The sequence below is a fragment of the Balaenoptera acutorostrata genome, chromosome 8 (genome assembly GCF_949987535.1).
Source record: "Balaenoptera acutorostrata chromosome 8, mBalAcu1.1, whole genome shotgun sequence".
Lineage (NCBI taxonomy): Eukaryota > Metazoa > Chordata > Mammalia > Artiodactyla > Balaenopteridae > Balaenoptera > Balaenoptera acutorostrata.
This window is the reverse complement of record NC_080071.1, coordinates 30,246,640-30,260,279: the sequence shown is the minus strand read 5'-3', so window position 1 is coordinate 30,260,279 and position 13,640 is coordinate 30,246,640. Positions and strand designations below refer to the sequence as shown.

The 13,640-nt window shown below is 40.9% G+C and overlaps 1 protein-coding gene across 3 annotated transcripts in view; it reads right to left on the bottom strand.

Annotated features, from left to right (window-relative positions):
• Nucleotides 1-7,290: 7,290 nt before the first annotated feature.
• Nucleotides 7,291-13,640, bottom strand: part of CERS6 (ceramide synthase 6) — a 319,455-nt gene continuing 313,105 nt past the window's right edge. For all 3 annotated transcript variants that reach the window (XM_057551143.1, XM_057551145.1, XM_057551144.1), the window contains one exon: nt 7,291-12,880. In XM_057551143.1, coding sequence (XP_057407126.1) covers nt 12,728-12,880 — 153 coding nt within the window. In that variant the 3' untranslated portion in view covers nt 7,291-12,727. The remainder of the gene's footprint in view (nt 12,881-13,640) is intronic.

Sequence of the window (13,640 nt, the reverse complement as noted above, 5' to 3'; positions counted from 1 at the left end):
TTTCCAATTCTGGGCACACATTTCCAGATGAATGGGCTCACATCAGCTCAAATTCAAAATGTAAAAATCAGCTCATTTTTCCCTTACAAAACATCTTCATCTTCCTGAATTTCCTATTTCTGTAAATATATACATTCATTCTACAAGCATTTATTGAGTGCTTACTATGCAGCAAGTGTGGTGGCTAAGGATCCAGATGTAAAAAGCAAGGTCTTTGTCCCCAAGATGCTTACAATCAAGTGAGGAAGGTAGTGTGATAAGCACCCTGATGGAGTTAAATGGTTGCACCTTTTCTTCTCTAGGAAGAGTATCACATTCCACCTTTCTAGCAGGAGGACCATACAAGAGTTAGCGGATGGAGAAGAGGGGAATGGCCTTCTAGGCAGAGTGAGTAGTATGGCCAAAATGCCAGAGATATAACACAACAGAGCATGTTCTGAGACTATGGACTTGAGAACTAGGTCGAGAGAGGCCATGGGGAGGGATGAGGATGGAGTGAGAGGTGACAGGGTTTAGGGGGCACGGCTAAGGGCTTACTCACTGGTTCTCCTATACCCTTTTTATCAAATGCCTTTCCTCTTCGCACTTGACTCATCCAGATCCTATCCATTCTTGTTGGCTTTCTCCTTGAAACCTTTTCTTACCTGATCCTTAAGCAACTTCCCTTTCCTCTGAACTTTTCTGGCAATGACTATACTACAGTGTATTTTATATGATGACGATAACAATGTCTTATATATGTAGAGTAATTACAGTTTTCAAAAGCATTTTACCTTTATCATAAAGTTTGATCTACATACTAGAACAAGTGTTATTTCTTTTACAGCTACCTGACCCATTAAAATAACCACTGCTTGTGCCCTGCCCCTCTAAGTAGATTGAGAATTCCTTCAATTCAGCAGCTTTGCCTTTGTCTTATTTATATCTCTCACAATGCCTACCAGAAAGCCTCATAGAGAATTGGTGCTCAAGACATGTATTGTCTTAATATTGATGTGAATTTTATTGAATTCATTAGCACTGTAGTGTTTTTAGCTAGCATGGCATAAATTGTCTCATATATTCTCAGAAATGACTTGTAAGTGGTATAACTAAGAAATGGCAGCACTGGAAGTATAGTATGTCAGGGCTCTGTTCTATGAACCATCCATCTAGTGCCCTCAACTGAGAGAAAAAAACACTCATTACTTTTGAAAACTTTAGGGACCCTTTTGAACTCATCTTTGGTGATATGTCTCCAAATGGCCTGGCATCCTACACTTTGCTTGCTGGCTGGCTTACTGGGTAGTTACTAGTAGCCTGGGTCAATAAAACTAATAGGAAACAGGAGTTTTATCCTGATAATCTAATTAACTGCTGCGGCTCAAAAAAGGAAGGCTGGTAATCGCCCTTTTATTTCCTACAACCTCCTCTCTCTCTAGCGCTCCATCCCTACTCACCCTTAGGAGTACTTCCCTATGAGATTTTCAGCCAATTCTTAAAACCTAGATGTCTGAATAACTAGTTCCACTACCTAGATATCTTCTATCCTTCTAACCTGCAATGTGTTGAATTATTGAACTGTTTGAATTGGTTCCTTTTAAACCTGTGTTCTGGGTTATATGTTTGCCCTTACAAGCTCCCAGGGTTAGGTTGGGGAAAGATGTATGTGCCTTGTGAACTGGAAAGATACAGTGAGCTTGGAAAATTGAGTTCAATCACTGATGTATTAGGTTTATTGAGAATCTCCCCTAAGAAGGGGCCCTGATGTATCTGAGAGCACTAAACAATATAACATTGAAAAGAGGGAAAACAGGGATGAAAACTAGAGGGGTAAAATTTTGAAATCTGTAAGAAAAATGAAAGGTGGTAATAAGAAAAAGCCAGTGGACAATTCAAATGCGGTAGAAAGCTGGGCATCCCAAGTCTTCAGAAACAAAGGCAAATATTGGAAGAAGTGTAATGTACTAGAAAGATATAAGTTTTGAAATCACTCAGGTCTAGAGTCAAATCTCACCTCTACTGCTCGATAGCTGGGTGACAGAGATCCATGACTTCTCTGAGTCCTAGTTTCTGCATCTATAAATTGTGGGTGATTGTGGCGTGCTGGTAAATATTTAACAACTGGATCATACAAACAAACAAACAAACATCTCAATTTTCAGGTTTTGCCCATTGCCATAGAGTAAATACTTCCACCACAGCTGATTTCAAGCTGCCTATTTAATGTCACTGAACATAGGGTCAGGAAGAAATGCATAATAGCACACCATCATATAGTATTCCCATCCTACTTCAAGAGCATAGGTGATATTAAAATGTAGGCAAATAATTAGAAAGGGATGTTTTTGAGTATTACCTGTATTTTAAAATATAATTTTAAATTGTAAGTTTATATAATTTTTCATAATGACTGTTTAATAACCAGTTTGCAAAATTCCAGAATATTTCACAATTAGCTCATACAAGCTTTGTTCAGACATATGTTTTGGTGCTTTTAGCTGTGAGTTCAGTGTTAATGAATTTACAATATATATTACATAAAAGTGTCTTTAAACAAAAGCAAGTGTAAAACAAAGTTATGTTTTGATCAGCTGATGAAACTGTTGTGAACAGAGGCTCGCAGGAACCCAGCCCTGTATTTCTCATAGGAGCGATGATTCACACTGAGTTTATAGAACATCACCACAGTGAGTAACAAGAAGCAAGTGTACCTACCTTTTCAGGGATGGTTTGATTGAGAGAGTTCTGCACTTAGCATGATGCCTGCACACAGTAGGAAAGCCCTAAGAGGTCCCTTCTCTTCTGCATCTCGCCTTCCCTGTCTGGGGAGTGCTGTGCTAAACCAAGCAGGCTAGCTCAGATGCAACCATCAGTTATGAAACGTACAAACAGCAAGTATTGTTATTGTTGGATGCTCGGCTCCTTCAGGGAGGTGTTTTGGGAATTGTGATCATCCATCAATTCGCAGTCCATGAGACGCCTTTGAACTACACAAAGAAATGTGTTAACAGTGACAACACAAAAGAACTACATTCAGTCAGGAAGTCTGCCCTCCCCGCCAGGGTTCTCCCTGGCTGATGATTGCCAATCTGTCATATTTTTTCAAGCTGCTTTCCTTAAAGGAACCTGGAGGCTTTTCCTGTCCCACAGCTCAGCATCCTTACAGTAAAATCTTCCACCTCTCATTCTCTGCCCAGACTTACTTTGTCGCCTATGGGTTGAATCCTCAGCAATGCTTAGTCCTTTATTTCTTCCAATGGCCATGTGCCCATCACCCTGCCTTGTCATGTGACGCCCACTACACCTCTGCACACACTGCTGACTCGCTCGAAGTTGGAGCAGTTTTTCCAGTAACGGTTAGGATGGGCATTACTTAGCCCATGTTCTTTTTCTCATGAAAAGTGACAACATGTCAGATTATGCTACTTCTTGCTTAAGTCATTGAAAGGTTTCCCATTACTCTTATCCTAAAACTTGCCCTCCTTACCCTGGAATACAGACCCTGTATGACCCGTCCCTCCCTAACTTTCGAATGTCGTCACCTGCTCTCTCCTCGTTTATCTTGCTTCATCACATTGGCCTTCTCGCTGTTCCTTGAACTTCCAAGCCTGTTCCCTCAGCGGCTTGGTGTTTCGGGCTCCTACCGCCTGGTCTGCAGCTGCCCAAGTTCCTCCTCCAGCCACTCCTGTCAGTTACATCTTAGCCCAAATCCCCTGTCTGGAAGGCGTCTGTGACCACCCAGTCTGAAGAGCCCTGGCAGACATGCAATCACTTTGTTTCTTCTTTACTTTTGTCCTGTGTCACTATGTGAAATCATCATGCTTTATGGGCTAAGTTGTGTCCCCCCAAATTCATGTTGAAGTCCTAATCCCTAGTACCTCAGGAGATGACTGTATTTCGAGGTCAGGCCTTTAAAGAGGCCTTAAGATACCTTTCACATTTATGCATTCTATGTACATATCCCTAAAAGCCCCAGAAATAGATTACGTGTATGAATCAGTCTTCATTGCAGAAGATGAAGGATGTTAACTTTTTGCCAAATTATGATACCCTTGAAACTTTTCTTCCCTTTTGTTGGAAAAAGGAGATTAACATAATACAAATTTCATCGACGGTTAGAAAAAGAGGTGATTAAGGTAAAACGAGGCCCTTAGGGTGGGCCCTAATTCAGTATGACTGCTGTCCTTCAAAGAAGAGATTAGGACACAGACAGATACACAGAGAAATGACCATGTGAAGATACAGCGAGAAGGCAAGCCAAGGAAACAATCAACCCTACTGACACCTTGATCTCCGACTTCTATCCTCTGTAGAGAAAGGGGTTGCAGGGGGGATAAATTTCTGTTAAGTCACCCAGTCTGTGATATTTTGTTATGGCAGCCCTAGCAAACTAATGCTCCTTGTTTCTTTGTTTTCTTTTTTCCTTTTCTTACTAGATTGGAAGTTCCATGAAAGCAGGAACCATACCTGTGTTATTCACCCTTCTATTTATTCCTAGTGCCTGCAACAATTCCTGGCACCTAATGGGCTCTCTATAAATATTTTTAAATGATTGAATGATGCAGCCAGGAACCTGAGACTTTGGTGTTCAAGTTATCTCTGGCTAGGCCAATAGATTCATTATTCATTAATTAAAAAACAAACAAAACTCTTGCCTAAAGAATTGCTTCAAGACTTAAGTCATGGGTCCCAGTGCTTACACCTTCTCACCCCATATTTTTCACAATTCCATTTGATTAATTCTCCAGCTCTTCAACACCCTCTCTACTCAGTTCTTCTGTTTGTTTCTAGACACTTCTCTAGCCTGCATCTTTCTCCGCTGATGCCCTGCATGCCTGGGTCTGGGAAGCTGGTACCGCAGGTGGCTTCCCTTACCTGAGTCCTGCCACAAAACCCCTCAGCTTTTGTGTCCCCAGCACCAGTGGGAGGAGGTGGCCCACACACAGGGAAATGCCGAGTTGAGAAAGACTTGGGGACAAAGTGTGATCTCATGCTCACCCTGTTTCCTAAGAGATGGAATGTTATTGTTGATAGCTCAGATCTCACCAGCAGTCTCCTAAGCGGGTTCTTTCATTCTGCTAACGTTTTTTGTGCCCGATTACCTGCCAGGCCCTAGGTGAGGCTCCAGTAACACCACCAGCTTTATGCTGGTTATTCTGTTTGCCCTCCAGCCCCTACCTCCCATCAGATCTCTGCTCTACACATGGGAGGTGGACCTCTGCTACCCACATCTCCCTGGGTGCCCACTGGCAGCTTTCTGGCTGAGTTCAGCCAATGGTGGCACGAGAAAGCAGGAAGAGAGAGATGTCAGAGATGTTGACTCCCCATCTAAGTTTCCAGCTCCCACAAGGCAGCTTCTCCATCCACCCCCTCCCACTGGCCTCTGGTTACAGCCCAGGGGGCTAACAGCTTCCCATGCTTGCTGGCCTCTGGGTGCCTTACCATCCAGTTTGACCTTATAGTCCTGCCCAGGCCTCTGAAAATAGTCCTTGGGTTTAAGTTTCTTCCACTCAACATCTACTAGTGACTTGTTTCCTGCCTGGACTCTGAAACACACTTTACATAATTCTTAAACTACAGTGTTTAGGAATGATGTAACTTTTCTCTCCTCATGCTACAGTGGCTTTGGGGATAATCCAGGATGTGGTCCTCAAGCTCGTCACTGAGGTGATTAGTTCTGGGGGACCACCCTGCACCCTAGTAGATCCTGGTGCGTGACCCCGCTGTCGGGTTGTCCTGCCATCTTTCACCATTGTGGACACTGCCGCCACTGCTCCAGGTGAAGCAAGTACAGGGCTGGTAGAAACAGAATTAGGGGGCAGAAATCACATGTGCCTTGGATGGATGTGGCCCAGCAATAAGGAAGGGGGCCCAAGAGAAGCTGAGTTGCATCGTGGCTATTTGATACAGATGCTTGCAGAGTTAGACTCTGCTGTGTTAACAGAACTGGAAAAGTTCTTGGTTTCCCCAAATGGTGCATTTGCTTATAGTCTATCTTTCTGTACCTCAGAGAAATTCTGGTGGTTTAATTTATTACAATAACTCATGCTTGGAATCAGAATGTTGTTGGGAGTGGTTATAATATTTGTAAGATTTTTAATAGGCTGTCTGCTTTATTTTTTATAATGCTGCTGGTGGTGGGTGTGTCTGGTTGAATGTCAGTGCTATTTTTATGGCTCTTGAGATATGAGATGACATAAGCTTAAAGCAGAAGAGCAGCTGGGGAAGACACAGTTACACAGGAAAGACAAAGAGGGAGACAAGGTCTAACAAAGTGGGGGTATAGACCCCGAGAAGATGATGTCAGCCAAGCTCCTATGAGTGCACATACTCTGAGGGACAATTTTGTGTGTGTTGTGCTTTGTGTTGTTTATCCTAAGTGCCTCTTTTATAGTTTGGAAAAATTAGTACAGTCTGATATATCTGATCTGATATCTTTATAAATGATATTTTTCCAGAATGAAGTACTACATAAAACTTAACTTGAAGCTTTTATATCTTAATTTGCAAAGAGATACTATAACATAGATATATGTTATGTATGTGTGTGTATATATGAGTTTGTTAAATTAACCTTTGTTAAGTGGAGCACAGGGTGTCGGATAGTGAACCGACAACAGAGTTCAACAGACCACAAGAGAACTTGAAATAGAGAGGTTTATTATTCACAGGTCCTGGGGGGGGGGATATTTGGCACACCTGAAGGGGCCACACAGGGAGGTCAAGGCAGGGTACAGACAGAGAGAAAGAGACAGGACCTGGGGCACATGCTTTTACTAGGGTCCACATGTGGAGTGCTTTGGGGTCCCTGGGCTATGGCCAGATCAGTCAATTCAAGCCAAAAGAGGGAGGTTTTGGTAAGCCCTCTGGGGGAGTCTTATCTAAGGGATGCATAAGGCATACAAGCACTGGGAGGCAGGACAGACTGTTGATCACAAGGGCTGAAGTCATATATCGGGGAGTTACATTTGCTTGTGACTCTGGGCTGCTATTCAGGACATGCACCTGTATGAGGGGCTAGTGTCAAGTTACGGTCCCTGCAGGCTGCGTGGCAAACAAAATGGTTGCTGAGGCAACACCACCATCAAGTAGCGTAGCTAAATTCTCGACAAAATAACATATAAATAGAACATTATATGGAACGTATAAACATTACATCCTTTTTTGTAATCATAGCGACTACTGGGATTTGAGGAGGCTTACAAGAAACTCATAGGATGATGTGAGGATAAATCTTGTCCAGGAAGATGTGACATATTACCAACACAAGCTCGGTAGTGCTTACAGAAAAGGGCATTTACACTGTACTCTTAATACTTATCTTTATTATGAAAGTGTTTTCAAAGTAAAATGATCCTCATTATAATGATTGCTTCCAGGGATCAAGAATGAATAATTATATTTTCATATAAAAATCAGCAAAACATAATAACAATACATAAAATAATTCTAATTGGCTAACAGTACATCATTCCATTTCCGACAGAGATGCTCAAGCGCTGAATTGTCTTAACAAGTAAGGTTTTGTCACCTATTCTATTTCTCACGGCAAGTTGGAAAAAATCAAATCCCCAAACCAACCACCTTCCCCTTGCATGACACCAAATGGCTATGGAGGTAACTGATCATGTGGGTAAAGAGGTGATGAAAATCATGAGCTCAGAGGCTTTATGAAACTCTGGGAAATCAAACTTGGAGGGTGTTTTCCATGTTTAAATTAATGAAGCGCTAAGTTCCAGAATCACCACATAACTGTTCCTATTACAGAGCTAATTTCTCTTTGGCAACTAATCTTTAAAAACCCCTAATTTTAAAGAGCAGTTTTATAATGACAGTTTAAAAAAATTACTGTAGATCCAAAAGAAAAAAAATGTCTCTATAAAATCTAATTTTTCACTTAACATAGAAATCACACCAACAGCTGTTGTTCCCTGGTTTCCAGGCCATGCAACATATACTGAAATAGGAAGCCAAGCTTTCATGGACTTGTGTTAAGGAAAACAGGCTCACGTGGGCACAATACTTTTTAGGAAAAATGGAATCAGGCATAGAAGGAAGTATGGTACACAACTGATCCAAAGGCTATTGGGAAATTGATAGCAGATGAGTGACAATATTCTGGCTGCCTTTTATTAAGAGTCCCAGGAGACTTAAAGGAATGTGAGTGAAAGATAAGACAGATCTTAGGCTAGTGGTCCCCTCGCATTGCTTCCTGGGCAATCTTGAGACTGTCTAGTCTTGTGGAGACACCATATGATGGGCCGTCTGCCTGCAGAGACTTTGATCGGATGGGGTCTCAGCTTGTGGCCATTTGGTAATGTGCTCCTTTCAAAGGCTTCAGGTTGAACTCACGTTGGAAAGACTAAAGTTCTCCTTTGGGTGTCTACAGATCTTATTAACAGTTACTTACGATGTTTTATGTTCTCTAACACAATTTTCTCCATAAAAACCAGCATCAGGTATGCTCCCTCTGAGCGCATGTTAGAGGCGTTCCAACAGCATAGAGTGGACCAGAGAACAGGCCTCCTCGGCATCTACTGAGCGCCCCCTAGGGGACGGGAGGGGACCATGCATACAAATGCAAACCACAGGGCCTTCTTCTGGCCTGTTACTAATGAAGAATTAAAATGTGGCCACAGCGAACCAGTGCTAATTACTATCTGGTAATTTGATAATGGTACAATTTCATTTAACCAAGAGAAACCTATCCCTACTCTGGGGACAACAATAACTTCATTTAAAAAAATATCTTGCTGCATTTTGCGTGAACTGTTTGTGACTGACAGTACTCCTTCCATGGACAGCACACAAGTGCAGACTTTGATCTCATTTGATCTTTTCTTATTTTAACGTTAGGAACATTTCAGGGCTACTAATATTTATCTACAAAGCAGGAATGAGCCAAAGACAAAGAAAAATAAGTAAGCTAATTAGAATCTTAAGATCTCAAATAGCACATGAAATGTAAACATTTAACCTCTTATTTCCAAAGGATTTCTTGAAACTTCTTTGGACGTAGTGATATCATCACACATACTGATAAAGAGAATTATTTAATACCTTCAGAATTATTCTGTATGCTTTTCATACTTCAAATTAAGAAAAAAACACTCAAATATTCAGGCAACTTTGGCATTAACATCTCCAAGAAGGGGACAAAAATAACTACCAATGCAAAAATCATGAATAGATTGGGAACAATCACGGGTGTCCATAAAGTTCTCTTGGAAGAGCTCTTTTGTAAAGACTCAGATAACTTGGAATGAAATGTGATTTTTTTACTTTGGCCCAGATAAATGAGGTTGAAAAATACAGAGTGGAAGATTCAGGCCCTTTCTACCTAAGGTGCAAGCATTTAGTTTGCTCAAATTCAAACGCTATCCAATACTCAGAACGGAAAGTCTGGTAATAGAACTGGACATTTTGAGATTTACCCACCATTTTGGCTAAAGGTGACCTGATTTTATCCCACTAAAGAGTTATTTCTCTCACCCAATTGCTTGTTTTCTTTGGAGAGCCTATCCTTTTTACTAGTTCATCTTTGTTAGATGCCTGTTTCATTATCTGATGGTACCTCAGGATACCATCTGTCTAGCAGCCTAGCAGGAGTTGGATGCTAATAAAATCCTGGGGTGAAGCAGAAATCATGTGCATTTTTTCCAACACTTAGTTTAACAATCCAAAGTAGTTGCTCCCCCATTCTCAACATTCGTATCACTTAGTTTGGAAATGGGAACTACTTAGATGCTGACTTTAGGGCCTCCATGATCTTAGCTCTGAGACAAAGAGGCTGAAGGAGTCTACCACTCTCAGCTGTCGGGGGGCCATGAACAGGAAGTGGGGAAGGAGGTGGGAAGTTTCTATTGCACACGGCAGATGGTTTTCATGAAAAGGATATGGATAAGGACGAGTCAGTGATATTTTGGTTTTATCATGTTTTTTTTTGAGAAACATACAGGTACATACATAGATCACACATTTTTATATCATTTATTGACCCAAGGCCAAATTCTACTTGATTTTCTACATTTTTCTCCCTCTAATCAATCTACAAAAGCTATAGAATTGGAGAATAAGATATTACCTTTCCTAGACTCCTTCCTACATATCTCTTTGTACCTTGGGAAAGTTTGAATATGACCAGGACAGGCTAAGTTAATCAATGGGAAACAACACTCTTACTAAACCTACAGTTTACTTTACAAAATCCACTTCCAAAGCTATGGCTTGGCACAGGTAGAAGATAGGCAATCTCACATAGTTTCCTCTCTCAGCCTTATCAGGCCACCATGGGAGAGCAGTAGACAAGATATATTATTCTTCATCTCAAAAGACCTACAAACACCATTCTGATTAGTCAAAAAGAACTCTTTGCCTTAAAATGTAAAATGAAATAAAAATCCACAGATACATAGAGGACTGTGTTAAGTTCCTGCCATTGGTCAGAGAGGCTCTGAGAATTCTCAATCCTTCTAAGTGACTTTTGGGAAAAACAAAAGATTGTTCAGATGTCTTTGCTAAGGACAGACTTAACTTTCTTCATTTCATGCAAATCTTCTAAACCTTTAATTTACAAGCTGATCTTTTGAAATTATTTTTCTGTGCTAAAAGTGTCAGATGATTCAAAGTTGAACACACTGTGGTTCTCTGGTTTATTTCACCCATCAGGGGACTTGCTCTAGACACTAAAGCAAGGCACGAGTCATTCTTCTGTTCCATATTTTAGTTGATAAGAAACTTTCACCGTCTCAAAAATTTTCAGCTATAACATGCTTGCTGTTTACTTTTTATATATCTGCATTTTAGCAGATGTTCAGATGACTTAAGCATATTTGGTATTTAATGATCGGTCTTACAAACATGACCATCCACAAATTACACTCCTAGACATATCCCTGTTCTGTGAAATAAAATAATAAGGCTTTACAAGAAGAGTTAGTTATACTGTTTCCTCAATAAACAAGCAGACATATTTCCAAGGCTCTTCAATCATTACTATGGACCATACCAAAAACACACTATTTTATAAGCAGGTGGGAAAAGAGTTAACATTACAGCGTGAGGTTTTTGTTTGGAAGTATTAACACTCATGTTGCACACTGTGGGCACAAAGCTTTATTTCAATTTTTTAAAAAAATTGAATTGAATATGAATGGTTTTGAGCAGGACATGCACTTCCTAGTATTTTGCTGTTCCCTTCACTAGCCCTGACTTGCACATTGATATCACTGCATTGTGGTTTGGGACTCTTTTTTTAGAAGATGGTCTTTCTGATTTATGAAATAAGTATTTATAATACCTTTTTATTCCCTCTTACTAAAAAGCTGGTTTCAAGAAAAGAGATAAAATCTTTGGTTTATGTGTATGGTTTTCTTATCTATACATAAATAACACTGCCCTGTAGGAGACTATGGAAACTTATTTTTTCAGTAATCTTTCTCATTGCTGAGCAGAATTTTTATTTTTATTTTCTGGAAATAGCTCCCTTTGAACAAAAATTCCTGGAAACTGAGCAAGTTCTTCAAAGAAGCAAACAAAAGGACTTAGAGTGTAACACTGCTCAGTTTCTAGTAACAGGAAATTCTGTTATGTTATGGGTTATGTTTAAGGAGAAAAGACAAAGGGTAAAATGGTCTTTCTCCCATTGGCTTTATTTTGCTCAGAAAAATAAAAACATCAAGATCAAATACTAGATAGGGCGCTTTCTTGAAAGCTGGTTGCGGTAAAGTGCTTTGCATTAGAGGTGACTTTTGCCAACTCTTGGAAGTCTCCTTTTTCTCTCCCAAAATATACTAAGCTTCTTTTTTTCATGACATGGCAAAAGACGGCGCTAATTACAGGGGTAGTGGTAAAACCTGGTTGAAATCTGCTGCTCTCTTTGTATTATTCTCAGATCATGGGACAAATTCCCAGTAGGAAGAGTGACTTCTTTGTTTGTAACCATGACCTTAAGCCTTCCTTCAGAGCCAGAGCACTGATCCCATAAAAGAGAATAAAAAAATCTCTGTAACCTCCAAAGTTAATCCCCAGCTAGCTGCCATTCTCACTGAAGAAATCTTGGCTGTGTGAATAAGAAATGACATCTAATCCAAAGCAATTTAATACACAACAAATTTTTTAAGTCCTCCAATAACCACAGTCTTTAATTGGAACAGCTAATTGACCACGAAGAGTGACAATTACAAAACTGAGCTCATCCTGTTTCAACTTTACACTGGGAGAAAGCTCACTGAGACTGTACAGGCCATTTCGAAACAGGCACTGTAACACAAAGAAAGCAAACCTATTTGGAGCTGTACGAGAATCCTGCACTGGGATTTGCTTGCTCTAAGTGACCAATTAAGCTAATGCTCCTAGCGGACTGGCTTAGGGGAATAGAAAGGGGTAGAAGCAGATCGAGCGTCTCCCTCACTGTCATGAACCCAGAGAGTAAAAGGAGTGAGGAAACCCTCTTTTGTCCACAGATTCACAAACAAATACAAAAAAATAAATAATATTCTAAGACAGTACAAATGCAAATACTGTTCCCTTGTGCCAATTACATAAAGCATGCCTACATATACAGAATGGTAATTCTTCCTCATTCACAGACAGGACATATGGCAGTGCACTATTCAAAATGCTTTGATAATCCTAATTTTTGTTTCTGGTGCTGAGAGATTATGAAAGGAACTGCATTTGCAACTTATTAAATACTTCCAGGAACAAACAGTTCACTTTATTTGGGACTTGTAGTTTTAAGTAATTAATCATCCATGGAGCAAGGGCCAGTGAGGAGATACCCGTTGGTACCACTGGTCCCATTGGTGGTGGTCGCAGCATGGGGGTTATTCCCTGGAGGTTCCGAGTCCTCCTCATCTGAGCTAGACTCAATATCGCTTCGATCATCCTTGGACACCTGTGGAATACGAGAAGGTGAGTGCAGCCAGCTCCGAAGGAACCGTTAAGGTATGGCATGCTCAGAAGTATATGCACAATCATACATGAAGATAAACAGATCTAAATATTTAAAAAAATCAAAGAGGATAGGAACATTGCCATAGTAATAAGTTCCCCTTCTTTGGAGATAGACATTTGGGCGACTAAGTCAGTTATCAAGGAATGTAGGTGGATTTAGGCATCACAGGGGGCTAGCTTTGTTGACTTCCTTAAGGTACCTTTGGATATTGAGAATGTACTAGACCATGAACCCCACTCTTACTGGCAAAGTGGCATATGGTCCTACTGGAAGGGCACTATAGGAATTTGGTACAAATGGGTCCATTTATTCTCTGATGATCACATTCTCTTTGAGAATCATTTAAAGTCAGCTCTTTTTTTTTTTTTAATAAATTTATTTATTTATTTGGCTGCTTTGGGTTTTCGTTGCTGCGTGCAGGCTTTCTCTAGTTGTGGTGAGCGGGGGCTACTCTTCGTTGCGGTGTGCGGGCTTCTCATTGCGGTGGCTTCTCTTGTTGCGGAGCACGGGCTCTAGGCGCGTGGGCTTCAGTAGTTGTGGCACGTGGGCTTCAGTAGTTGTGGCTCACGGGCTCCAGAGTGCGGGCTCAGTCGTTGTGGTGCACGGGCTTAGTTGCTCTGTGGCATGTGGGATCTTCCTGGACCAGGGCTTGAACCCGTGTCCCCTGCACTGGCAGACGGATTCTTAACCACAGAGCCAC